General features: G+C 56.3%; 7 protein-coding genes across 7 annotated transcripts; 5 read left to right on the forward strand and 2 right to left on the reverse strand.

Moving 5' to 3' along the window:
* The first annotated feature begins 377 nt into the window (after positions 1-377).
* On the forward strand, positions 378-2,146 carry MYCTH_2305513 (uncharacterized protein). Its single transcript, XM_003663476.1, has 2 exons — positions 378-682; positions 741-2,146. Exons 1-2 carry the CDS (start codon positions 562-564, stop codon positions 1,814-1,816), a joined length of 1,197 nt encoding a protein of 398 aa, XP_003663524.1. The 5' UTR covers positions 378-561; the 3' UTR covers positions 1,817-2,146.
* Positions 2,147-8,223, reverse strand: MYCTH_2305515 (uncharacterized protein). The gene is made up of 2 exons (XM_003663477.1): positions 6,874-8,223; positions 2,147-6,814 (listed from the first exon to the last, which is right to left on the reverse strand). The coding sequence occupies exons 1-2, from the start codon at positions 8,131-8,133 to the stop codon at positions 2,477-2,479; spliced, it is 5,598 nt and encodes a 1,865-aa protein (XP_003663525.1). The 5' UTR covers positions 8,134-8,223; the 3' UTR covers positions 2,147-2,476.
* An 892-nt stretch (positions 8,224-9,115) lies between these two features.
* Positions 9,116-11,281, forward strand: MYCTH_2080603 (uncharacterized protein). The gene is made up of 2 exons (XM_003663478.1): positions 9,116-9,657; positions 9,743-11,281. Exons 1-2 carry the CDS (start codon positions 9,346-9,348, stop codon positions 10,814-10,816), a joined length of 1,386 nt encoding a protein of 461 aa, XP_003663526.1. The 5' UTR covers positions 9,116-9,345; the 3' UTR covers positions 10,817-11,281.
* Positions 11,282-11,718: 437 nt separating this feature from the next.
* Positions 11,719-13,611, forward strand: MYCTH_2305519 (uncharacterized protein). The gene is made up of 2 exons (XM_003663479.1): positions 11,719-12,343; positions 12,406-13,611. The coding sequence occupies exons 1-2, from the start codon at positions 11,885-11,887 to the stop codon at positions 13,480-13,482; spliced, it is 1,536 nt and encodes a 511-aa protein (XP_003663527.1). The 5' UTR covers positions 11,719-11,884; the 3' UTR covers positions 13,483-13,611.
* A 1,830-nt stretch (positions 13,612-15,441) lies between these two features.
* MYCTH_2305522 (uncharacterized protein) lies at positions 15,442-18,866 on the forward strand. The gene is made up of 4 exons (XM_003663480.1): positions 15,442-16,251; positions 16,414-18,132; positions 18,203-18,486; positions 18,547-18,866. The coding sequence occupies exons 1-3, from the start codon at positions 15,547-15,549 to the stop codon at positions 18,266-18,268; spliced, it is 2,490 nt and encodes an 829-aa protein (XP_003663528.1). The 5' UTR covers positions 15,442-15,546; the 3' UTR covers positions 18,269-18,486; positions 18,547-18,866.
* Positions 18,867-19,649: 783 nt separating this feature from the next.
* Positions 19,650-20,551, reverse strand: MYCTH_49824 (glycoside hydrolase family 11 protein; the record flags this gene model as incomplete). The annotated part of the gene is made up of 2 exons (XM_003663481.1): positions 19,650-20,067; positions 20,277-20,551. The coding sequence occupies 2 exons, from the start codon at positions 20,549-20,551 to the stop codon at positions 19,650-19,652; spliced, it is 693 nt and encodes a 230-aa protein (XP_003663529.1).
* A 4,601-nt stretch (positions 20,552-25,152) lies between these two features.
* Positions 25,153-25,710, forward strand: MYCTH_49210 (uncharacterized protein; the record flags this gene model as incomplete). The annotated part of the gene is made up of 1 exon (XM_003663482.1): positions 25,153-25,710. The coding sequence occupies one exon, from the start codon at positions 25,153-25,155 to the stop codon at positions 25,708-25,710; it is 558 nt and encodes a 185-aa protein (XP_003663530.1).
* Positions 25,711-25,959: the final 249 nt, after the last annotated feature.

Raw genomic sequence — 25,959 nt, forward strand, 5'->3', positions numbered from 1 at the left:
GGCGGGCCGCGCCCGCCTCGCCCACGCCCACCTCGCCCGCCCCTTCCAGACATTTTCGGGAGCCGATTGTGTCACGGTTTCACCTCATTGATGTGATTGTGTAATTCTCCTTGCGCAGACCTCGATGGGGTGCCGAAGTTTAATTCTTTTGTTAGTGATGGGCAAATGGTATGTATGTAAGGTCCGTATACAGTTGGATGATAGGTCAAGCTTTGGCAAAGCCGTGCTTTCAGATGCCGCCGAAAATTTAGCGGGGCACTCGCAGCCCCGTCAGTCGGGCCCTGCAGCAAACGGCCCACCCCATGCTCCTCTCCGGCAGCAGCGGGCCTCTGGGTGCAGGCAGAGCGGCAGGTGGCCCCGCCATGCGAAAGCTGCCCCGCATTCCTTTTGCGGCGTTTCCGTTAAGTTAAACACGGAACTGACGACTGACACTGCCGACTGCCTTGCAATCTTTATTATGAGCTGGTTCACAACAGCCAAACTTTTACCAACTCTATTTACTGAACTATCTGACTGTCCACTCTCTGAAAAATAGAACGTCAATTTCCACAGATAAAGCCCATGGACACAACACCAATTACCGGGCTGGATGAGCTCGACAAGCACATCGACGATCTCATTCAGGATGTTACTCTAACTTTGAACCCGAAACTGTTTGATGATGTTGAGCTTCAACTCACAGGTATGCTCTTCTTTTCCCTGAATCCAATTACGACCACGCAAAGCTGACGGAGAAACAGAAAGCAATATCCCGCCTTTGATTCCCCGTTTCCTTCCCCGGCTCACGACACTCCTCAAGCAATACACACAGGACCCCACTGTTATCGTGAGCCTGACAATCAAGCTCTTGGGCCCCGTTTCGTTCTCCGATATCTTCTCACTAGCGGAAGCGGACGATCTCGTCGAGGCCCTCGAATCCCCAGCGCCAGCTGCCAACATCCTCGCCATGTCCGTCTTGCACAAAGCCGCTGCAAACCCCCAGGATATCTCGTTCTTTTGCTCATACACGAACCTGGTGTCGTCCTTCATCCGCCGTTGGCTCGCCGCTCCGCAAGTAGAGGTCGGTCAAAAGGGGGGGAAGGTCCTCGGTGACCTGCTCGACATCGATTGCCCCTTACCGCCGCCCCCACCACCAACCCGCCCCGTCGGCGCATCGTCACACACCCAGCTCGGCCTCCGGAAGACCCCCGGCCATGGCCGGCTCTGGAATCTCCTCTTCAACGACCCGCAGTTCTACCTGCCCCTTCTCGACCTCATCTCGGGCCGCCACCCGGACACGGCCAGCAACCCGCACCAGCTCTCCCTCGCCCAGGGCCGTGTGCTGCGCCTGCTGCCCCGGCTGGCAGCCATCAACTTCCGCGCCGTAAGCAGCTCGAACATGACGGCGCCGACGCCCGCGTACTTCACGAACGGAAGCGCAAGCACTGGCGGGCAGCCCAACGGCGGCGGTGACTCGGAGCAGCAACAGGAGCAGGAGCAGCAGCAGCACCCGCCGTCGCCGAAGCCGCCGCAGCCGGGCGAGGGCCTCCTGCAGTACGCCGCCCTGAGGATGGTGCAGAGGTCGGACACCCTCATGCACCTCAGCCTAGTCGACTTCTTCGAGACGCTCGTCAGCCTGATGCGCGTCACGGAGCCGTCTGACGCCAAGCTGGAGACTCTGCGGGCCATCCTCGGCGAGGCGACGGCCGGGGATGGAATTCTGAGGGAGGCGCTCCTTAGCTTGCCCGACCGGACGGTAGAGGAAGAGGCGGAGGACTTGAGGAGATGGCTGCGGGAAGTGATGCCTGGGGAGGAGGTTCGACTACCGGTAAGGTGATGATGATGAGCATTGCAGCAAGGACGCAAAGTCCTGTCTGGTGCTCGGTGGTTCTGTCGCTTCAATGGCTACATTCAACTCCAAGTTCTCTTCTATCGCCCAGGTCAGGCAAGCCTCGTCGACTGATGTTTCACTTGCGGCTGGTGTCACGTTCTTTTGAGCAGTAGCTGCTCTTCATGTCTGTAAACACTGCATCCTAGTACCCTCCGAGAACACAGCTCTGCCACAACTTCTCGCCATGACGGCGCATGCTCGGGATGAGATCCTGACTCCCTGTTTCATTGGCTTGCGGTCAGAGTTTTGCTGAAAAAAAAATTATTCGAACGCAGAAGAGCCAAGATGTGACTGCGGAATAAGCGAACCAGCCAGACAAGTGAAATAAACCATCACGCAAGGAATCGGTGGTTGTGTTCATAGCAGGGTGCGATTCTCGATCCTAACCAAGCCTCCGATATGACCACTACAACGGCTCGAGCCAAAATTAACGAGTCAATACAACTTCCGCCTCGGAAGAATAAATGTTCAACCACAAGAGTATACAACACATGACTCGCTGAGGCAAAGTGTTCACAAAAAAGTCTATGAAACAAGTGGTAGCAACTCATCCACGAGAACTGAACCCTGGCCATAACCAGGAGGTCGTTCCCACCTTCTCGGCCATCATGTCCTGCCCATGAACTGCCTCGACGGGTCGTCATTCAAGCTGTCCATGCTGGGTGATGGACGGACCGATGGCGCAGACAACACGCTATTCCGCCTCGCATCCTCTGCCGGCGTGCCACTCCCAGCTGCCGCAGCACCCATCCCTTCAATCCCCAGCCCAACTTCTCCGACCCTCCTCAGAACGAGCAACAGCGCGGCCCGGAGCTCCTGGCCAAGATCCTTCCCCAGCAGCTCCACAACGAGAGGATAAAAACTGTGAATATGCGCCGCAAATGCGTCGCGGGGGAACGCGGCATACCCCTCGAGCACATCGACCACGACCGGTCGCCAGGCCACGATATTCCTGTGCTGGCTCTCCTCATCGAGATTGATGTATCCGCGGATGATGTCGCGACACAGCGGCACCAGCGCGCTCTCGACGTCGGCCTTGCTGCCCATCCGCTCGGGCGACGTGTCGCCAAACATGCGGAACAGGATCGACACATACGTCGCGGCGCTGCCGGATTCCTGCTTCAGCAGGTTGGGCGGCTGCTTCATGAAACCCTCGCGCCAGAGGCGCATGCGCAGGTCTTTGTCTGCGTTGAAGCGCTTGGCAAAGAGGAAAGATTTCTTGAGCAGCGCCATGAGTCGGAGAAGCTCTTGAGACGGGATTTGCGCATACACGGCGTCATTGCTGAAGAGCTCGTTGACCGTTTCGATCATGAGCAGCTGGAGCACGCAGCGGGAGATGATGCGGTTGAAGAAGCGGCGGCGGGCGGCGGTGACTACAACAGGTTGTTGCTGGAGCGGATTTGCGGGCTTAAATTCTTCGAGTTGCTGTGACGGGGTGGTCTCGGGTTGAGAAGACGCGGTCGGAGCGGATGCGTTGGTCCCTGTCGGTGCATCGGCACCGCCGGCGTCGCCGTGAGTCGATTCCGGCGCTGTTGAGTCCCCGTTTGTTTCGTTGCCGTTGATCTTGAGAGACTTCTCGTCTGGTGGGGCTTCCGACGTCGGGCTTGTGGCACCCCCAAGTTCCAATCCGTTAGGCGGAGGGGACAGCGACGCGGTAGAGTTGATGGTTGTCGCAGAGAAGAGCTGGTATGCCGTCGTCCTCTCAAATAGCTCACAGAATGCGCCCACGATCTTGGCCCAGTGCTCGGGGGTGAATTTTGTAACATTCTGAAGGATGAGCTGCTGCAAGCAGTTGCTCCCTATCCGAGCAATCGTGTCGTTCTCCTGGCAAATGCAGAGGGCGAGCAGCTCTAGAAACCTGTCCAGCATGTACTCGAGAGCTTCGAAGTAGTGAGTGAATAGAGTGATCATGTTGCGAAGCGCCTGGATCATGGTTGTAGACAGCCAGACGGACAACTCCTCGTGATTCAGGGCGTTGGTCATCTCCGGCCGTGATCGAAGGACCATAAAGATGGGGTAGAGCTGCTGTCTCCAGAGGATGTCCCAGAACTCGGAGGGGAAGTCGCCACCATATCGCAACAGCGTCTCGAAGAAATAGTTGAGCGCGTTTGACCGCACCTCCAGATCCTCCCCGGTCATGAGCACGTCGTGGAACGCAAAGAGCACCGGGAACCAGAACCCTTCCTCAACCGATGTGCGAGTTTGCGGGGCTGATGTTTTGACATTCGACTCGGCCTGATCGGCGTTCCCACCTGGCTTGTGGGAGAGGGGGCATTCGGGCGTCTTGAGCATCGTAGGGATGATGGACTTCAACAGTTCCATCGCTTGCAGGCTCTTCTTTTGGAATCTTGTGTTCTTGGAGAATTCAGTGAGGCAGACGATGAGATCAGTGAAAGCGCCCTGGGAGATAACGACGCCAAACCTAGACTTGTAAACCTGCGTAACGTTTTCGTACGCGAGATTGACAATGCTTTCGTAAGGCTCCCGCGCCGCCACGGTAAAGACTCCGAACATGGTCCTCCAACCGGAACGGATATTCTCGCCCTTGGCCTGGATCATCTGGATGAGGCATCGGAGTACCATGTCCTTGACGGTAACGTTGTTGGAGTTTGACATAACATGCTCGAAAGGCTTGAGGAAGTCTTTTTGGAACTTGAAACCTGCCAGTTCCTCAATCTCCAAAAAGCGCATCGAGAGTTGGCGGAGCGAATCTAGCGCAAAAAAGACGATGGCCGTGTTGGCGTGGCAGCCGACTCGGTTGAAGTGCTCTCCGAGAACGTCCCAGATATGGCTCCATTCGAACCTGACACGCGTCATGTTGTAGTAGCTGATCTCGACAATCTTCTGGAGACTGTATGTGCGGGGAGAATCGTTCGACCCCGACACTTTGATCTCATCCCAGCTGACTTCTGTCAATGCCCTGGCAAAATGAATGATGGCGTCTCTGGACAGATTGGCAGTGTTTGTGAAGATTCTGTCAACGCTCTTGATCACGTCGTCGGATCTGCTCTCGAGCGCAATTTCCAGCGAGACACCCTGGGGTCCAGTATGAGCCCGTGGCCTGCCTCTCCTGGCCGAGGACGTCGACTTGCGAGAGTCCGTGGTGTCTGTGCGCTGGGGCGGCGGCACGAACCGAGCCCTCGAGACGTCGGGCACCGCACTCTCATCAACACCCCCCGATATCAACTGGAGGCGGTCGAGCTGACTGATGCACATGAGCACGTCTTTCCATGACTCCTTGAGATGGTTGCCCTCGGTCTGAGCAAGATCAAGGAGGACTTTCAAGGCCTCAACGTTCTTGGCCTGCATCTCCCGGGGATTGTTGAGGTTGGCCGTGTTCCTGAAGAACGAGATAAAGGCTTCGCGCGGCGTGGAAAGATCGAACAGACAGGCAATCCTGGTGGCCAGCTTCATGCCCTCCAGACATAGCTTGTTGACCTCGAGGTTGTGAGTTTTCTGAGTGAGGCTGGAGAGAGTGGAAAAGAAGGACATCCATGTCGCGTCAAACATGGGCCCGACGTGTCTGAACGAGGTAGCCGAGATGAACTTTGCACCTGCTTTGCTGGCGCTTTTGCGCTGGCTGCGATACAAATTCCGAAAGAGCTGTTCTGATCTCAGCGAAATCTCCTCAGACTGTTGCACGTATGCTTCCCGTTGCAGATCGCGCCCCACGTTCGACAAGGCTTGCCCGATCCCGGCTGCCAGACCGGTTGCCTGCGGTTGTAGAAGCCCGGATGCCGCCGCCGCCTCTCGCTCACTCTTTAGAACGATCTCGTTTTTCTGGATATCCTCATAAATGCCAATGAGGTACTCGTCGGGGAGATCAGCGTTGTCGTTAATGCCACGGTTGTTCTTGATAAAGTCCTCCTTAGACATGCGCCGCATCACCTTAGAACTGTGGAGGTCCGTGTTGAGTAGGATGACGGAGTACGCAAGCACGTATGGGGTGTCGGCATTTGCGAATGCGTTGGGGTTGCCCGTCATGTAGCGGTGAGCAAACTTGAGCATGAAACGGTCAATCTTCTGCGCCTCTCCGGGCAGGCGGAAAGCCTGGAGAAACTCGCGCAGCGCATCGACGAAGCGCTTTTTACTGAAATCCATCATGTCGACGAATGCGTGCATGATTTCGACATTCTTTTGGTCTCCCTCGCCGAGATACTCGCCGATCTGCGCCTTGTCCAGGCGATCCTCGTGCAGAAGGAACCGAGCGATATCCTCGTTCGAGTCGCTGGGGATGAAACCCTCTTTGATGAGAAGCTTGATGCCATGCTTTGGTTTATAGTTGAAGAGCTTGATGGCGTTGGCCAAGGCCGTCTTCCTGGCCTTTTCCTTTTCCAGCTGGTCCGGGTCGTCGTCAATGACTGGGGTCGAGGGAGCGACGGGTGTTTCCAGGCGCGACGCCGTTTCGCTGGCCGAAGGATCGATCGAGTCTCTAACATCGTCACTCGAGGGCCGCCTCTGTACGTCAGCTCCAGTCCCGTTGGCTTCGAACCTCCCGGGCTGCGACCAGTTCACCAGCGACCTGAGCGTCTCGACGAGAGAATCCAATGCCACACGCTTCATGAGATACTCTCTCGGTACCTCGCTATCCTGTTCGTGTTGTGTCGCGATCAGCGATACAGACAGCGGCGGTGGGAGCACGCTCTTATTCTGCCACTCCCCGATCGGCGCGTACTTTGAGTGGTTGTCTTCGTAATGTTGCTCCTGGGCGGGATTGATGGGTATCGACGCCGTCGCGAACCTTGACAGGTCCTCCACTATCCTTTGGAAGATATTCTCCACGTTGCGGTCACAGTCGTAGTTGAGGTACAATTCCACCAAGGCTCGTGGGTCCTCGCACAACCTCTTCAATATCCCAACGAAGGTAAGTTTCTGTGACAGTGGGGCGTTCCTCCGTGCGAGGAGAGCAAGGTAAATCTCGCTGAGGAACACCTCGATTTCGTTCTGTGTTTGTACATTAGCTTAGCAGTTGTGCAGCTGCCAGTATGGGGCCTGCGACCGACCTTGAAAGAGGACCTCATGTACTTCAGCATCAACCAGAAGATTTCACAACAAACTTCAAATACCCTATCAACAGAACTTGCTCCATTGCGGGTGATGCTCAGGCAAAGATAATACTTGATAGCTTGCAGGAAACTCGTAGGCTCATTGTTCTTCGTGTTCCTGATGGTACACAGCGGTGACGTGAAGACGGTAATGTGGTTGTTGAGCAGTGTGTGAATGAGATGGAGCGAGATCAACTTGGAGCGCATAGGCTGTCCACGGGTATCGTAAAGTTGATCGGGTGGGAGGACCTTCGTTGACAGGTTGCAAAATGACCGGAAAACGAGGTAAGCATCGCGTATATAGGCTTCGTCCTCGGCGTCAAGGGATTCTGGCGTATCCTCGTTGGAGCTCTCGGCGGTACTCTGCTCGGACACCGACCGCGCCGCCCTCTTGACGGGTTTCACCTGGCTGACCATTGTAGGGCCATCGCCCATGTGGGAGTCATCGAAACTCTTCCGGTGCTCCAAGTCTTTCAAGGTCAGCTTCCCTGCCGTTTCATCAGGGGTGGCAGAGGGAGTGGCGTCCGAGACGGTTTCATTGGCCTCTTCGCTGTCGGCCTTATCGGTCTGATTATCCTGATCTTCCTGGTCCTCGGGATGGTCAACAGCCAAACTGCTGCGGCTAGCCTTGAGCTTGTCGAGGTTTGCCCGTGCCTCCTTCATGTGTAGCCTAGTTTTGACTCTCTCGAATACGGTGCCCACCATTTGGGTTAGCGTCCCTTGTGCCACTTGCTGGTTTGCCGTGCTCCGGGAGAGCAGGAAGATGTTGTAAACCTGTCGCACAGCCTTCAACAACCCGGCGCCATGCACGATAATCTTGTCGTTAAGCACTGCGGCGAGCAGTGATTTGACAATCTGCAGCTGGATCTCGACCAGCGTTGCCTCGCCCTGAAAGCAGTCGCAGATGGTATCGATGGCCCGTTCGATGAGGGGCGCTCGCTCGGCGCCATCCTGGGCTGCCGAGGAGGATGGTGCGGAGAAGTACGAGGAAGAGATCAGCTTCCCGATGCAATCGAGGGCCGTTGTGGTGAGGGGGATCGTGCCCGATTTAGTGGCAAGTTGCAAAGGCGCGAAAACGACCTCGGGGTCCGGCAGCTGCTGGTCGTTCTCTTTAAGGGCGGCGAGCGCCTTCTCGGCCAGCTCGGCCAGTTGCTTGTTGCGACCGGCATGTGCAGCGATGATGTCCAGCGAGGACACCACGAATTTTAGGGAGCTCATGGCGCGGGGCGTTTCCTCCTCTAGGGGCAGATGGCCATTCGCAGAAGCCGGTCAGCGAGCATCGGTGATCTTCGGAGAGGCGAAAGAAGGGTGTGTCGAGTGAGGGATGTTCGTCGTCGTCGAACGCTGCGGCGTCTTTGCTTGATGCCCTACTGTCCTTCCCAACTGTCTTGACTGCTCTTCAGCCCGAAGTTGCGATTGGGCGTCTCCGCGAGGCGCTTGTGCAGCAGGAGCTACCGGGAATGAGAATTAAGCCGCCAAAATGAACATTGAAAAAATTGAAAACAAACTCCCGGTGGTCTAAGAGGTAAGAGGCCGAGTCCCGTGCACTTACGCGCGCAATCGTCGTCGCAAGGTACTGTCTGAACCGAGGAAATCGTCGTGAAGATGACAGCAAACATCCGCGGTCGCTCATGGTGGGTCCCGGTCCCCTAACTGACGCGGCAGCCAGCTGGTCAGCACTGCGATCGCCGTGCCGGGTCCCCGGGCAAAAATCCAAGACAGCTGCGGCGTGCTCAGGACCCACCCGCTTCGCGAGATTCCAGGCGGTCCGATTCCACGACCCGAAACGAGACCAACAAATCTCTCGTCCACTCTCCACCTGTGGCTGAGCAACTTGAAACGAGGGATAGGGAACTGGACAGTAGGAAGAACCAGCCGGGCGGATATGAGAGAAGGACGACTGAATTACGTTTTCCTTCTTAACGTGGAAAGCATACACACTATGTGATGGTTAAGTTATGCTATTGTCCAGAAAAACGGGGCGCGAAACCTGTTCGGCCAATTTTCGCCCTATCTCGGATACCCCAGCGCAGCTTTCTTGATATGAGCTTTGGGGGTCTCATGTGGCTTGAGCATGGTCGGTGCATTGCCTTAGCGCAGCGCCAAAGCTCATTGGTGCAGGGTCCATCCCATCCTGGTCGCTGTCGAGATTTTGGTGAACAGAAGCTAAGGTAAGCTTCCCAACGAGTTGAATCCGCCAAAAAAAACTGGTCCCCAACCTGCATCACCACCAGCATCACCCTCCGCTTTCCGGCTTTCCCTTTCTTTTTTTCATTTCCAGCTCCCTTCCCAACCCATTCCACCTCAATTGGCTTCACGCCGCCGCGGGCATATCTGGGACAGCGTTCGACGTTCCCGGGTCCGCGCATTCGAATTCTTGCGTTTCTCTCCGCGCGTGTTCAACGCTTTCGCTTTTAATCCACATTCAAAATGCTCGTCCCTGCGATTCGGAGGCAAGCGCTGCAGCATGCCAGACTTGCACGCGCTGTTGTTCCCAGCTTAACAAGGTGGTATGCCTCGTACCCTCCGCATACCATCGTCAAAATGCCGGCGCTGTCGCCGACCATGACATCGGGTAATATTGGCGCATGGCAGAAGAAGGTTGGCGAATTGATCTCACCCGGCGAGGTGCTCGTCGAGATCGAGACCGATAAAGCTCAGATGGACTTTGAGTTCCAGGAGGAGGGTGTTCTGGCCAAGATCCTCAAGGAGACCGGAGAGAAGGACGTCGCGGTGGGCAATGTAAGTTGCGCGGATTTTCCCCACTGTGCCAGTGACAGAACCCACTTGGACTAGATGGATGGTTAATCTGACCCAACCACCGCAGCCAATTGCCGTTCTCGTCGAGGAAGGGACCGATGTGAGCGCCTTTGAGAATTTCTCGCTCCAGGATGCTGGCGGTGAAGCTGCTCCCGCGCCAGCGAAGAAAGAAGAGCCAAAGTCTGAGTCTGCTCCGACCCCGGCCCCGGCCCCGACCCCTGCCTCCGAGCCCGAGGATACCGGACTTGGCGGCAAGCTCGAGACCGCCCTCGACCGCGAGCCCAACATTTCGGCCGCTGCTAAGAGACTCGCCATCGAGAATGGCGTGCCGCTGAAGAGCTTGAAGGGAACTGGTCCTGGCGGCAAGATCACCGAGGAGGATGTTAAGAAGGCGTTGTCCACTCCCGCTGCAACCGCCACTGCCGCCGTCTCGGGTGCTTCGTACGAGGACATTCCCATCAGCGGCATGCGCAAGACCATCGCGTCGCGTCTGAAGGAGTCCGTCTCGGAGAATCCCCACTACTTCGTCACCTCGACCGTTTCCGTCTCCAAGCTGCTGAAGCTCCGTCAAGCCCTGAACAGCAGCGCCGAGGGCAAGTATAAGCTCTCAGTCAATGACTTCCTCATCAAGGCCATGGCGGTGGCTTGCAAGAAGGTCCCGGCCGTCAACAGCTCTTGGCGCGATGGTGTCATCCGCCAGTTCAACACAGTTGACGTTTCGGTTGCCGTGTCGACCCCTAGCGGCCTAATCACCCCCATCGTCAAGGGCGTCGAGGGCAAGGGCCTCGAGAGCATCTCGGCCACCGTCAAGGAGCTCGCTAAAAAGGCTCGCGACAACAAGCTCAAGCCCGAGGAGTACCAGGGAGGTACCATTAGCATCTCCAACATGGGCATGAACCCCGCCGTTGAGCGCTTCACCGCTGTTATCAACCCCCCACAGGCGGCCATCCTGGCAGTCGGCAGCACAAAGAAGGTCGCTGTCCCGGCTGAGAACGAGGATGGCACGACCGGTGTTGAGTGGGATGACCAGATTGTTCTCACTGGCAGCTTCGATCACAAGGTCATTGACGGTGCGGTTGGTGCCGAGTGGATGCGCGAGCTTAAGAAGGTTATCGAGAACCCTCTTGAGCTACTTCTCTAGAGGTCTCCTCTGATCAGGGATCTTGTTACGAAGAAGGCAAGAGTGGATGAAGCGCTGGGGGTGGGGCGTGAGGAGTGATCTGGACCCCGACCCTGATAGCCCTTGATAGAAAGACCCGGGAATCTGGTGCAAGGAGAGGAGGTGGTTGTGTGGGAAAGTTTACACAGTCAACCGTTCCTGTGGCATGCCGTACCTGGATGAGTCTTGGGCACGGCCAACCACAAGAACCTACGGATAAGTGGTTCAAGTTGGAATGACCACTCCGGCGCAGTTCTACATCTCGGTGCTGGGAATACAGGATCTCCTTTGTCTTGTTATTTGTACATTGTCCTCATATTAATCATGGTCAGGGTTGTTTAATCGAGCATGGAGTTATGGCCGCGTCCTAGAAGCCTCGTCCTAGAAGACTCGTCACTTGTGGGCCTGCATAGCTACGGTCGACTTGGCCATGAAATAAAGAGCAATAAACAAGCTTTCTGTGACCAGTCCAAAAAGCGCGCGAAAGCGACCGCTCCGAAACAAAGTATCTTATGTACATCGTGTTCGGGAGAGAACAGGACGGCCAGACATGCTCCTCCACACACGGTTAAGTTTCCTCCCGAGTCAGGGGTCCTGTTTGCAGGGGATTTGGGCTCTTTGGGGTTTGGGCGTTACCTTCCATCACAGAAGTCGTGGGCGGCGTGAGATTCTTTGGTCACCGTGAGAACGTTGTATGTGTTCGTAATGTGTTGAATGGGAAACGAGCCTGGCTCGCACCACAGTGGAGCTCCTCAATGGCCGTCGTAGCCCTTGCCTGGTGAGTAATCATCGTTGAATAATTAGTTCCGTGATACCTGCGACAGGCCTAAAGCTCTCAGTAATTTGTACGGAATAAACTGTACGGAGTATTCCGTACTTATTCCATACTGCGCAGTCAATCGGTACCCGCTCGAAAACTGGGGTACGCATGTAGGGTCCCGCATCCAAAGTCAACATCGATCTCTCGTCGCGCGCCCAACATTACGCGTCGTATACCCGTCGCCCGAGTATCCTGCCATCATCCTAATTAAGCACGCCTGATCTTGGCCGATGCCAGCCACCATTCGGCTAGACCACCGGGGGCCCATCACTTATTCGTCGGCCCTCAGGAAGAACGCGGACGTCATCAAACAGGCAACGCATTTGGCAGCTGCGGAGGAGTTCTGCCAGGTGCTCTGGGACAGCAGGGGAACGATCGAGTCTCTTGTCAGGCACCATCTGTGGCTTGGCGATAGGGATTCTTGCACTGTTGCACCATGCGACCGATGGATCCGAGGCGGCTTCAACGTCTGTGTGCCGGTCGAGACGCGGGCGGGAGGCGCCCACGGCGTTCCCAGGAGGTTCATCTTTCGCTGCCCCATGCCACACAAGCTCGCAGAAGCCAGGTACCCAGGCACAGTGGATGAGAAGCTGAGCTGCGAGGTAGGGACGTACGCGTGGATGCAGGACTGGTGCCCCGACGTCCGCATACCGCACCTGTACGGCTTCGGCTTCTCTGACCATCGCCATGTAGGTCGCCTGGACTTCTCGCCGCCGACCTCGTCTTCCCCGCTGACCTCGTCTTCTGATAGTTCACACATGAGCGACAAATGCCGTTTTACGTTCGCTTCTGGCGCGCAATCCGACGCCACCTCCGCGGCCTCCTCGGGTACCAGACTCTCTCACGCTACGCCGCCCACCCCACCAGCCTGCATCTTCCCGCTGCATATATGCTGCTCGAGTACGTTGGCCCAGATACGGGGCGTATGCTTTCTGATACATGGAGTGAGCGCCGGGGCGACCAGACCAAGCGGCGAACGCTGTTCCGAGGCTTGGCCCGCGTGATCCTCTCCCTGGCCCGCGTCCCGCAGCCTCGGATAGGTTCGTTTCGGTTCAACGCCGACGGCACGGTGACGCTGACGAACCGGCCGCTGCCCTGCTGCGTCGCCATCCTGGAGAATGGCGGCGCGCCGAGGACGATGCCGAGTGACGAAACGTATAGCTGTCCTGAGCCGTTCGTCGCAGATATGCTCGCGCTCCACGACGGGAGCTTCCTCGCCCACCGGAATGCCGTCTTAGACGCCGCCGACTGCCGTGGCCAGATGGCCGCCATGGCGCTGCTTAGGACAGTCTCGCATTTCTACGTCTCCCGGGAGCGCCGTGCCGGGCCCTTCCATCTCCAGCTCACCGACCTCCACGCAAGCAACATCTTGGTCGACGACGACTGGAACATCACCTGCCTAATTGATCTGGAGTGGATCTGCTCCCTACCCGCGGAGATGCTCGCCGTGCCTTACTGGCTCACGGGACGCTACATCGACGAGCTCGTCGGGGATGATCTCTCCCAGTTTGACCAGGTCCGTCGGGAGTTCATGGACATACTCGAGAAGGAGGAGGGTACGATGACCGGAGGTGATAAGCCAACACTGGCGCGTATTATGCGTGAGAGTTGGGAGTCTGGGGCGGTATGGTTCTGGCGTTGTCTTACATGCGTGGATGCTATCTTCTACCTTGTACAGGATCACATTTCTCCTAGGTACTGTCGCTTTTCTCGCAAGGTGGAGGAAGTTCTCTCTGAGTATTGGTGCCAGGAGTCCGCCGCCGTCGTCAGGAGCAAGGTCGCCGACAACGAAAAGTATGAGAAAGAACTGGGCTCCCTGTTCAAATAGGTGACGCCTTCCGGCCTCCGTCGCCGGTGCCGTTTATAGTCGTTACAGAAGCGGCGACCGCCCGGGGAACGAGAACGGGATCTCGTCCGGCAAAACTTCGGGCGAGCGATACGCCGTGCCTGCCGAGTCGGCAACCGCAGTCGTGCAACGCCCGAGATTTTGCCATACAAAAGGAAGTGCGATTCGTCGCTCCCTCGCTTCCTTCGCGTTTGTGCTCCCGGTATCTTTCGGTGGCCGGGCCATTCGGTGTTCCCGTCATGACAGACACGGTAAACAGGGCGACAGCAGGCAACCAACCGTCACTTCAGGGCTTTTCTTTCTCTGCCCACTCAGCCCCCGTGCACCCAGGCCAGTCCGAACTATACTACGAATTACATATACATATATGCGTAGGAACGAACCGGGTGCTCTCGCGTGTCTGCAGACCGGCCCGGACTTGGGTGGGGGAGTCGCTTGTGGAACACTAACACTGTCTTGGTGTGGAAACCATCTTTTTTTTATCTCCGGTAATTCCGGCAGGTCGCATGCGTCTGGTTTTGTTGCTGATTCATGCAGAGATGCGGAACTCTCCTCGCAGCGAAAGACAGCCGTTCCTGGCTAGACCTGGCGCATTTGAATTGTCGCACAGATATCTGCGTTGTATGAAGATCTCGGCTTGGCCCAGCCGGGGACTTGCGCTGGACCCGATGTTACACGGTCGGGCAACCCGTGCTCTCCGGCCTCACGAGTGTACGGATTATTTCTCGCCAGAATGACAGTGCTGGTACTCCACGAGCGGACTGCTTGGGTTATATGCGTAGCAGAGGAACCTACCACGGTGTTGTTGCCTCAAGATGAATGTGCGCTGTTGAGCGCACAGCTGGGGGGAATGCCCACTGAACCAGCAATCGGAGCTTGTCAACCCAAGACTTAGGACCCTGCCGTTTTGTGTGCAGGACCCTCGGAACCCCTGATGCCGCACTTGCCAGCCGGCCGGCCGCGGAGATAATGGACCCACTGACGCTAGCGAATCCAGGCGCCGGCACTGATGCGAACTCAGGGTTGGGAAGGCGCAGGAGGCGTAACATGCGTTACGGATGCTTCCGACAGCTTGGAACTTGTCGTTCGACCAAGAGCTACCCAAAAAGCTAAAGTCCGACGTTGGGTAGTAGGAAACAAACGCGACCTGCAAGTAAGCGGCGGCGGCCCATGCTACACGGACAGACTTTGCTCCCGCTGACACTTTCCGCAGATGGCGACAGCGGATGAGGTGCGTCTCGGCCCGGGAGCTACTCCGAAGATTTTCAGGGAAAAGCAAACCGTCTATTATTATTTTTATGTGCAGCTCATACCCTAAAATACACTAAAACTGTACAAAGTAAGGTAGAAAAAAACCCGTCGGTTCTGGGTAAAATCGCCGCCCGCTTGTGATTTAGGCCTTGCAACCTTCCCCGCGAAACAGTTGACCAATGCCCGAATACCTATTGGTGTCCGACGTTAGCCCCAAAAAGGCAAGTGTCGGTGATTAGCACTTCCAGCCCCCGCATTCCGCCCGAGATGCCGATCTAAAGGTCAGTGACCCTTGGGGGCAGGTGCAGCCACGAGCACACACACTTCGGACGAAAAGCCGCGGATGAGAGTGGGAACCTGGAAACGCGGAGAGTGGGTGTGGATGCTGCAGCCAGTTCCTTCCGTGCGAGTGCCTGCTGCCACAGGCTGCTGCTGCTGCTCTCGCTTTCAGCGAGAGCCTGAGGGTTGAAGCGACTCGGAATACCGAGGGACGGCGTGGAGCCCTGACGCGACTGCCGGGGATTCGTGCGCCTTCCCTTACTCTTGTCCCTCATCCCAGGTTCTTCCTTTCTCTTCTTGTACATACTTTACATACCGGATACTTCAGGTACCTACCAACCGACCTTACCGGTTGCTTACACATCCGGACCGACAGGCCGCCCTTCTTTCCTCGACGCGAGCACCGAAAGCTGCAACCTGCAACCGACGACCACCCGCCCTCACTCTCGCGCTTTCTGCCCTTCGGGGGCCCCCCGCCGGGGACATCGAGTCTCGACAATACCCGGGCGCGCAGCCATGGACGTGGAAATGGCCACGGACGCTGCGCCGCCTGCTCCAGCTCCGGCGCCGACCACACCGGCCTCTGTTGGAAGCCCGGGAACCCTCAAGCACGGCGAGCCCAGGCGGCGCAACCGACCGGCACTCTCATGCATCCAATGTCGAACGCGCAAGATTCGCTGCGATCGCAACGAGCCTTGCGCCAGTTGCATGAAGTCCAAGATCGTCAATTGTACCTATGAGGAGGCGCGCCGCCCGAAACCGCGGCTATGGAGGCTCTCCCCGGCCCCGCCTGCTGGCGGCCATCCCGAGCTCTCCCCAACCTCGACGGAAGAGCGCGCGGGCGCCGGCTCGACCTTCTCCTTCAGCAGGGATATGGCAGCGCCAGTGCCGCCGCAGCCCGCAACCTCGAATCCTTCAGTTGCCGGTTCGGGTGTGCCGCCGCCGCCCGGTAGAACCTCAGAACCGCTGTCTGGCGTGAGCCCGCGCTCGCTGCCGCAGATGCACCCTGCCGAAGCCGGTACCGAATCCGCTGGGCCGCTCGGCAGCACGGCGGCTCTCGCTGAGCGGGTCCGGCATCTCGAACAGCAGCTCGCTGATGCCCTGAAACGCCCCGGATGTGGGTCTCCATCATCCCGCTCGGCGCACGGGGCGTTATTCCCGGACCGGGGCCCCCAATATCGACCCTCCAAGTTGAACTGCTGGATCGACGGTGAAAAGCTCGTAGGTCGCCCTCCTCTTGAAGTCTCCATGCTTTCATGCTTCGATCTTGTTTGCTTTGGCGCGATATCTTGCCTGGACGTGCGCGGATTTGCTGCCGCTGCCTCGCCCCGGGCCAAACCATGGCAGAGTCCCCTGTGAACTGTCGGGCTGACTGTCCGGCAGTTTCCCCTCGTTGTCAATGTCGCCGAACGCATCAAGTCGGACAAGAGTTCCGACGCCTACTTCCTCCTCCAGAAATGCAGGGACCTGGGCGGGGCCATTCTATCTATGAGAACTGCCACATCCGCCCCGGCTCAGCTCGGTCACACCATACCACCCAAGGCCACTGTTCAGCGACTCGTGGACGCGTACTTCAGGACCTTTGAGAGCGTTTACAGAATCCTCCACCGACCTACTTTCTGGCAGGCTTACGAGGAGTACTGGAAGAATCCAAGCGCTGCTGACCTGGGCTTCGTGGTGCAGCTGCAACTCTGCATGGCCATTGGCACATGCTTCCAGGACGATGTCGCGGCTCTCCGTCGTTCAGCTGCTCAGTGGATATACGAAGCGCAGGTTTGGCTAGTGACCCCCATTGAAAAGTCCCTGATCAGCGTCAGTGGCCTCCAGGTCATGTGCTTGCTTCATCTCGCCCGAGAGACGTGCGGTGTCGAAAGCGACATGGCCTGGATAAGTGCCGGCTCACTATTACGGACTGCCATGTTCCTCGGTCTCCACCGCGACCCCGATAACTTGCCAGATATGTCAGTATTCAATGCCGAGATGAGGAGACGCCTGTGGGCGACCGTCTTGGAGATTGTCCTCCAAGCCAGCCTGGACTCCGGCGCCCCGCCCTTGCTGGCTTTGTCCGACTTCGATACGCGCCCCCCATCCAATTACGATGACGAGCAGTTGAGCGACAACGCCAAATTGCCTTCGATACCCCGGCCCCCAAATGCCTTTACCCAAACCACCGTTCAAATCGCACTACTTCGCTCTTTCCCCGTACGCCTAGCCATTGCTCAATATGTCAACCATTTCCATTCCCACGCCACGTTCGAGGAGACTCTAAAATGGAATACCGAGTTGACAAACTCGTGCCGCGCGCTCTCAGCCACGTTCCAGCCCTTTTACGACCCGGCCGGCATCTTACCCAAACGCCTGTCGCTATTTCAGTTACGCCTAGCCGAACACTTGGTACATCGCTTCTTCCTGGCCCTCAATCACCCCTGGTTATTGTCGGCACACAATAACCCGACGTACTACTTTGCGCGCAAAATGTGCGTTGAAACGTCCCTCAAGCTCTACCGGGCCATCGCGACTGGGTCTCCGGCCGGTGATTCTGGCACCGCAAGCCAGACCGACGACTTTACCAGACTTGCCACTTGCGGGTACGGGGCGTTCCGCTCCGTCCCAACCCTAGCCGTCCTCACTATCTGCCTGGAGCTGCTATGGCAGGTGCAGGAGGACCGCTCGTTCAGACAAAGTATGAGCATAGATCATCCGCTCGAACGTCCGGCACCACCTGGAAGCGAACCAGACGTGAGCAGCTCTGTGGGTATTGGAATCGGTAGCGGAGCCGCGCCTCGGCAGGAACTCGTGGAGGCGGTCAAGTACGCCATCGGGTGGACTTCGCGACGTGTCAGATTCGGAGAAACAAATGTTAAGGGCTACCTTCTGTTTTCTGCGCTCCTATCCCAGGCGCAAGCCGTGCAGCGCGGTGCCTCAGATGCGGAAGTAGAGCGTCAGGTGCTAAACACCGTGGGGGAGGAACTCAGCCGCTGTCTGGTGTTGCTTGAGGAGGCAGCTGGCCGGGATCCATCTTTTGCGGCAAGTGGCGGCGGCGAGAGGGCTCTTGATAAAAGAGCCTCGGGATGGAGTGCGACAAGGGGATCCAACAATACGGTAAGCACGGATTCGATCCTTGATTCCCCCCCTCCCCCCCACCTTCAGGCCATCTGATAACCCATTGCAGGATCGGACACGTGGATTCAACTCTATCTTCAACATTCACGATGCAAATTTCTTTGTCGGCACTTGATTCTTTCCAGATAATTACTTGTCCGATGCCGCATATTACATCTGAACACCCAGTCGCGTAAGCTTGCGATAGTGTTCCGGGGTCAAAGGTTCGGACCCAAACGGTCTCTGTAACCAGACCAGATTCCACGGGCATCTATCGTCTTTGCCATTGCCGGGCCTGGTGAGGCAGAGGTCTCCTCCATCCACGCCATGTGCATTTTCTGAGGTTTTGACAAGGCAAGCGAGTTCGTCCACTCCGTTGGATCCTCAGATATTGACTCGACTAAACCTTTCTAGACTGCCCATGTTTACATATAGCACCCTTCAAGCCATTGTTGGGATGCAAGTGAGAATATGAATCTTGGTTCACTGTTCCGCCCCGCCGGGGGGGGGGGGGGGGGAGGAAGGGGAGGGAAGGGGGAAAGTGGCTTGGGCATTCCTAACACATGAATGTTTCGGCCTTGCAGCTTGTCCCAACTGTTCAACACTAAGTTGAAGACGGGCTTATCTCCGCACCCAGTTCCCACTACAGTACTGACAGATCTCTTCCACCAGCGGTGCTAGAGGTGGATGTAGATGTTAGAAGTGAATCGAAATGATCCGGAATTTAATGCCCTCCCTCACATACCGCTCTCCAATATTTGTAGTCTTTGTGTTTCTGTCTGTTGGTTCGACCTCCTACCTACCTTTTTGTCTGCGGCAGATTGGGGGCATCTGCTCTGACGTTGCGAAGTTGTGTGTGTTGTTGCACTGTGATCTGAGGTCATGACATACCTAATTAGCCTCTCTCCCAGTCAAATCCTCCCTCTAACACTTCCCTCTTTCGAGAGGCGCCAAGTTCTGGCACCTTGAATATAAATGTGATTGAGGAATTAAGCCCTGATACTTCTCAGTCGAAGGTCGGCAGAGCTTTTTGGATTCGTGGGTTCTCGCACATGTACCACTCCCGACGGTGTTGTTTGTACTGAAAGTTTTGCAGCAATCACTTCCTCCCTTACGCTTCGTAACAGTGTCTAAGCCCCTGGGCTTGTATCATCTCCAGAACACATCTAGACCTTCAGGACCCAGCTTCTCATGTGGATGTGTTTAACACGAATGAGACGTCGACATTAAGCCAGACTACGAACCGGTCGTTAATCCGGTAGCGAACACAAAGGGGAACTGTCTGGCAGAAGTTTTTGTTCATTGGGACATCTGGTGTGTCGAGTTGTTTTGAACTCACAACACTCCGAATGACGAAGGAGCAACAAGTTGGGCCTATGTACATCAGAAGAAAGTCCGGGTCTTTGGAAAAAAAAGGGTAATTAAACCAGCACGAATCGGTCCGCCTCTTGATGGGCATCCCCATCGAGGCAACCTAGGTAGAGATTTTTTTTTCTTCTTCTTCTTCCCCTTCTTCTTTACCAGACGGTGATATCGGAGGAGCCGCTGCTCTGGTAGCCCTCGGTGGCCATGATTTGGTAGTTGTGGGTGCCGAGGCGGAGGCCGGCCTGCTGCCAGCGGGCGAAGTGGGCGCCGACGTTGACGCTGCCGCTGGTGCGGTGGTTCTCGCGGACGGACCAGAACTGGTCGAAGGTGCTGGTGCCCTCGATGGAGGGCTGGTTGTAGCGGGTCGTCTTGGCGATCTTGTAGTTGCTGCCGTCCTGGTAGAAGGTGCCGAGGACCTGGGCCTGCGACGACGGGTCGTACGTGCCGAACGACTCGACGATGTAGTACTCGATCAGCGGGTTCTGCGTCCACCCGTACACGGCCAGGTACCCGTTGCCCGACGGGTTGAAGGAGCCGCTGAAGTTGATGGTCCGCGCCGCGCCGGGGTTCCTGTTCATTATCGTACCACGCCAACCCGCGTCAGCCGCCTTGTCCTGTTTTCTCTTCTCCTCATCTTACCTGTCTTCCCCTCGCTCTCCCAAATCTCTGAAGGGGAGCTTGGAAGAAGAAACAAAACCAGAAGGAGAGGGGGAAAAAAAAAAGGGGGGGGACCGGGGGGGACCGGTTGGAGAAGCGGAGGAGACATTTGCTCTACTTACCATCCCTTACCGCCGACAAAGTTGCCGCAGTTCTGCCACTGGACACCGTATCTGCCATTGTCGCCGTTCCAGTAGTTGACGGTGCCGCCGTTGTCGGTCCAGAAGGAGAAGTAGTAGCCCCCGTGCCAGCCGGTCTGGCTCGGCGTGCCGGCGCGAGACATCAAGAGCTCGGTCACATTCTCGCCCCGGGCGTGCGCCTCGGACAGCTCGGTGACGTTGAAAGGGAAGGAGAGGGCGCCAACGGCGCCGAGAACGAGGGCCTTGAAGGAGACCATGTTTGCGACGAAGATGATTTTTTTGTTGTTGTTGTTGTTGTTGTTGGTCTTCCTGGTGGGATCCAAGTACAAGTCCGCGTCCTCGTCCTGTGGATGCTGCTTGTTGGAAGTGGCTGATGAACAGAGAGGGTCTGAGATCGAAACCAGTCGCGCGTCTATGGGCCTCTTTATACTTGTGCGGACTCGAGTCCACGAGAGTTCATCAGCGCCAGGCTCATTGGGTGATGTTCAACGTTCCTGAAGGTCCAGGCTCGCCATCACCGGCTCCCTCGTCCGCAAGACCGGAGGCTTCGGGCTTGTACACTAGGGTCATGATCCCTTTTACAGGTCCGCCTGCTCAGTGTCGATCATCTAAACCCGACGCGGCGTCAGTGCTCCATCACCGCCCGGCCGACTTGTGGTGTTGACGGCTTGTTATGAAGCAGCCCATGGCGAGTCGCAGGCTCGCGGAATTGGCCTCCATGGGGCATCGGCACTGACTGCTACCCCGGGTCTCGCGCGCCAATGGGCGAGCTCGAAACCTTTAGCCTGAATTGTGTCCCGAGATCTCTCCAGACGCCAGAGACCCGGAAAATGGAACCTGCCCGGAGCCGCGCCGGGCTGCTACCGGGTTGACTGCCGCACGCCTGGGTCCGAGATTCCCATTTTAAGAGTACTAGCCCTGGTAGGGTAACATCAAGCGACCCCTTAGCCTCGGCATGGACCCCCATGGACTGGTCTCGGCGCCCCAGCCGTAGGCCTTGGCGCCGCGACGGTGCTCACGATGGCTTCATTTTGTCCCCGGCTACTGCCGGAGGGCTCGAGTCCCCGACTGGTGATGATTGCAGTAGCTGCTTGTGAGCAGTGAAACGCCCAGCCGGCACATTTTAGCCTGTAGTGACTGCTGTAACCTCATCGAGGAAGGTCAGACGTGAGAGAAGATTGCACGAGGTACTGGCCGTGGGGAAAAGGAGGAGTCAAGTCATGGTACTACACTACACTAGTACCCAACAAGCATACGTTTTCGACAAGCTTTCGGCAAGCTTTCGGCACTTACGCAGCAGCTGGAGGAGAATGCGGAGGTAGCGTCACGGCATTGCTAGTTCAAGACCGTCCATGCAGACGCGCCGAGGTGGACGAAAAGCCAGCTGGTCGGTGATGTGTTGAATTGATATGTTGATTTTTTTTTTTTTTAAAAAAAAAAAAAGATGCTGCAGATCACTGCGGTACAGCCCGAGTGAGACCGGGAGGAGAGCGGCGATCTCTGGCCCAAAATGCTGTTGAACGGCAGGTCCTGCATTATTTCATCCTGTAGGAAAACGAAAGTTAAGAAAAAAAAAGTTTTCTCGAGCCAGGTTATTAGCCCTCTCTCGACATCCGCGAACAATCCCATGAGCCGAGTTCACGAATAACGACCTAGATGACCAGTGAAACAACCACATCTGATATTGACCTTCCCTGCTCACTACTAAGCCGAGCGGGCCGGAGGGGCTTCTTGGCATCACACAATTAACAATCCATAGGGTACTGTACAGTGCAGTCCATCCCATCCTTCTCATACGATGTATGTAAGTGGAACGAGTACGTAACCCGTACACTGCAGGGTGTTGAGACGCGCCGAGCGCGTGCCGCCGTTCCGACTGCTAAAGAGAAGGAGCGAGATAAAAGGGAGGACAGCTAATAACCAAGGGGGACTTAAGGTCTCTCTGTCTGTCTGGTCTGGGATTTGTTGTTTAACCCCGGGTCTTTGGCGCTCGAACCCTAGTCATCATCACCGCATCCTCTGGACTAGTATCCGCCCCAATACGGAGTAGCAAACATAATAACGCAAGGAATGGGTCAAAGAAAGTTTAGCCTGGTTGTCGGCGACCAGAAGAAGTATAAACTCTATCAAATTATATGCCCACATCCATATCCACCGGGGGGGGTTTTACATTGCTCACTTGCAAGTTTCCCAAGCTCCGCCATCTCCTTATCCGAGCACTTCCCTCTTCTCCCAAACACAATGTGGTATAAACCCCTGGGATAGTAGCCTCTTCAAACTCCCTAATGCTCCAATCAAGTAACGTGCACAACTTGTAGAAGAGACGCAGATAGACGTTCCATTGTTATGATTAATTAAATTCAACGTTAATTAATTGTCCACGCGATTGCGGATCTGTAAGCTCCCCAAAATAGGACAACTCAATTCTACCGCGCGTCGATTAGTCGGAGACGACTCCGGTGTGAACGCCTCACGACTGGAAACCAGTCGGCTCGACCGGCCTTGTCCTCCGCCTCGAGAGCACCCCAGGCTGTGGCAACCTGGAAGTGTCACTGCGAAGGACGTAGCGGACGGTTACGGCTTCGACAACGCGGGTGTCGGTCACGTGTGGCTGCTGCTGGTTTGGTAGATCTGGACCTGACTTCTCGAAGCCCGTGCAGCCCGAGTAGACGCTCCTCGCCGCGGACAGCCTGCTGAGGCGCTCGTCAAATGGCGCGAGGGCGTAGGTGGGCGCCTGCCAGCGCGTGACGGGCCCTGGCTCTGGCTCGTCTTGTGTGGTCCCTGGCTGCGGCAATCCGCTGGTGTTGGTGCAGGGAGGCCCGAGAGTGAGAGCATCCGCCGGGGACGGGAACAATCGTGGTGTCACAAGGAGCATGTAGATGAACATGGTGACTTCCTTGCGGTTCGAATCGGGATTGTGCGGCAGGCGCCGAATTGGGAAGCGCTAGAAAAAGCGGGGGCAGTGCATGCCCCATGCAACTGTGGGTGGACGCGGGTTAGGGGCGCACGAATTACACTAATGGGATGGCTCCAACGCGTGGGCTGCCACTTGGCCCGCCTCACCTAACCCATCATGACGATCAGCACGGCTAACTTATGGCTGTGATCTCCATCAATTATCGAGAAAGATCACGTGACATGGTTCCAGAGCCGCTTTGACTGGTTGGCCACTCCATGCGCCAGTTACTACGGAGAAGGGCAGATTCCATGCAACGTAGAAGTTCACGCCCCGGTGCTCGTAAGCGCGGCGAAAGTTGCGAGGACAGAGTAGGGAGAGGTTGGAGGTGATGATAAGGTACGAATACATACAGAGTATGCAGCTCGAAAAGAGAGGGAAAGGAAAGAAAGGCAAGGCAAGTTCGACGCACACTCAGTCCCGACGCCAAGTCCAACAATTGGTGCTTCCGCAGAAAGAGAATAAGGAACCCCTAAGACATCCGAGAGCTTCAAAACCCACCGACGGTGTCGGAGGGATCCGTAAATGCTACGACATCCCACGGGATGTCTGCGGTTGTAAACCGGAGAATGGAGAATGGCGGTCGTGAACCCCGTCTATACAGCACAGTCCTGAATCTAACCCCAAGACACGTCAATGTTAAAAAAAAAAAAAAAAAAGCCCCGATCGATACGGCGGAATGCCCCCCCCCCCCCCCCACTACGGAAGCAATCAAAGACGCCCCTCAATATCCAATTTCTATTTTTGGGCCTTGATGCTCTCTCCTACAGGTCGTTTGTTGATTGCAGGGGTTGCATCCGTCCATAAGTCGAATTCAATACGGATGATTTCAATTTATCATGCCTGAACTTCCCACCATGCCTAGACTCTAATTAACCATGCAGCCTGTCAATTCAACCGCCCTATTCTCCGATAATTATCTTCCACTGCTGATTAAGCTCGCGTTTTTCTTTTTCTTTTTCTTTTTTGTCTTCCACGCCATCAAAACTTTAACAAATACGCAACTCAGACCCCAATTTGGTGAGGAACCAAGTCACCATCAGTGCACATACAAACGGGGACCGATTCTTGTAAACTTCTATTATGACCTGTGTGTTTTGGGCCAGCTACGCACTGAGCCGTTCTAGGCCCATTTAGCCATCCAATCGGGCGAAACCGCCTGCTTCGCCAGTTCGAGCCAGCACCAACCCAGGGAGCCAAATGGGTGGTAATTACTCCTCGCATTATTACTGCTCCTACGTGAGTTTGGCAGAAGGTTCCTTGCCAACGCCTGGCAGGGCAGGCCGCTTTGTTGACCCCTCGCGTTGGCGGAGCATTATCAAGTCAATCTAATAGGTCCAGGGGTTAGTTCCGTCAAACCTGGTTCCCCCAGTCTTCTCGCGCACCTCTCCGGGTTTCCCTCCGCCTTGGGAGCCTCCATGAGCGGTTCAGCGCAACGTTAGCACATTCTAAGAAAGCGGTTTTCTGGTTAGCTTCCTTCGAAGAACCCTACGAGGAATAGCGTCCCACGCAACGTAGTGCTTCAAGGCCCGCCACCCAGGTTTTTCACCATGCTCCGATAGAATGCCTCCACGCAGCAGATGGTCGAGGTCGCATCCGAAACGCATCATTATTGCCTTGGCCTCGAGTGTTGCATGGCTAAACCGTTACGACATTTAAACTTAAGACAAATATATCGCCGCAATCCACCACACCGACAGCTCACCACGACAACTCATCGTTTCTAATTCTAATTGACAGCCCACTTGACCCAGAGGTCGATGTTGAAACAGTGGCTCGGCTCAGGCACGCCGCGACTCATAAAATAACAGCCATCTGCATTCAAGTTTCAAGTTATTCGACGACCAGGCTTTGTCTGACGCCGACTGCCTGAAATAAGATCACTGCTCCTATCGGTCCGCAATGAAGTTGCCCGCTCTTCTCTTCCTCACCACGGTGGCGCAGCTCGGCGCCGGGCATGACGACCTCACCGAGCCGGCTGTTAGACGGCGCGAAGCCCTCAACATCGGCCATGACGCCTCACCAATCGACACGGCTGTGCTCCCCCAGTCGCCGAACGAAGGATGCACGACGACCGTATCGACGACGTACGGCTATCCTTGCTCTTGGGACGGCACCACCACCGTGTACACGTCCACGACCGTCTTGTATAAGCAGATCAACTGCAACGGGTGCGACAGTGTGAGCGTCTACGAGGAATGGTACTATTGTCCCAACCAGCCCGTCACCGCGACACTCAACGCGGGGTTCCCTACTACTTCTTGGAGCACGATATGCCAGCCATCTCCCGCTCTCCCCGATCGGGCCCAGACAAACACGCCTGCAACCACGACGGCCCTTGGTCTCGGCGCTCTGCAGACCGTGCGTTCACCCCCCAGCTTTCCGACGGGAAATCCGTTCCCGACTCCCACCATTGAGCCGGGACCCAGACGCGCCCGCCGCCGAGCGGGTGACTTCTAAAGCTTTCCAATTTGCCCCGCGCTACCTGCGACCCGGGTGGGGCTGGATTGAGAGACACGGCCTCAACCAACCAACCACTGACAGAGCCTCCCACGACACGCATATAATTACAACAAAGTTGATGTTGTTGCTGAACAGGAGACACCTGGTTGATTATGCATTGCAATCACGAGGCGGTTACCAGTAGAGAATGGCAGCTTGAGTGAAGCTCTTACATGCTTAGAGAGCGCATGGGACTTGCAAGGTATC

Source organism: Thermothelomyces thermophilus, chromosome 3 (assembly GCF_000226095.1).
Source record: "Thermothelomyces thermophilus ATCC 42464 chromosome 3, complete sequence".
Classification (NCBI taxonomy): Eukaryota; Fungi; Ascomycota; class Sordariomycetes; order Sordariales; family Chaetomiaceae; genus Thermothelomyces; species Thermothelomyces thermophilus.

Coding starts and splice junctions, on each gene's coding strand:
- MYCTH_2305513 (XM_003663476.1), top strand. CDS start 562: ATGGACACAACACCAATTACCGGGCTGGATGAGCTCGACAAGCACATC. Junction 683..740: donor TGTTGAGCTTCAACTCACAG/GTATGCTCTTCT, acceptor ACGGAGAAACAG/AAAGCAATATCCCGCCTTTG.
- MYCTH_2305519 (XM_003663479.1), top strand. CDS start 11,885: ATGCCAGCCACCATTCGGCTAGACCACCGGGGGCCCATCACTTATTCG. Junction 12,344..12,405: donor GCTTCTCTGACCATCGCCAT/GTAGGTCGCCTG, acceptor GTCTTCTGATAG/TTCACACATGAGCGACAAAT.
- MYCTH_2080603 (XM_003663478.1), top strand. CDS start 9,346: ATGCTCGTCCCTGCGATTCGGAGGCAAGCGCTGCAGCATGCCAGACTT. Junction 9,658..9,742: donor AGGACGTCGCGGTGGGCAAT/GTAAGTTGCGCG, acceptor CAACCACCGCAG/CCAATTGCCGTTCTCGTCGA.
- MYCTH_2305522 (XM_003663480.1), top strand. CDS start 15,547: ATGGACGTGGAAATGGCCACGGACGCTGCGCCGCCTGCTCCAGCTCCG. Junction 16,252..16,413: donor GGATCGACGGTGAAAAGCTC/GTAGGTCGCCCT, acceptor ACTGTCCGGCAG/TTTCCCCTCGTTGTCAATGT. Junction 18,133..18,202: donor CAAGGGGATCCAACAATACG/GTAAGCACGGAT, acceptor AACCCATTGCAG/GATCGGACACGTGGATTCAA.
- MYCTH_2305515 (XM_003663477.1), bottom strand. CDS start 8,133: ATGAGCTCCCTAAAATTCGTGGTGTCCTCGCTGGACATCATCGCTGCA. Junction 6,815..6,873: donor ACATGAGGTCCTCTTTCAAG/GTCGGTCGCAGG, acceptor GTACAAACACAG/AACGAAATCGAGGTGTTCCT.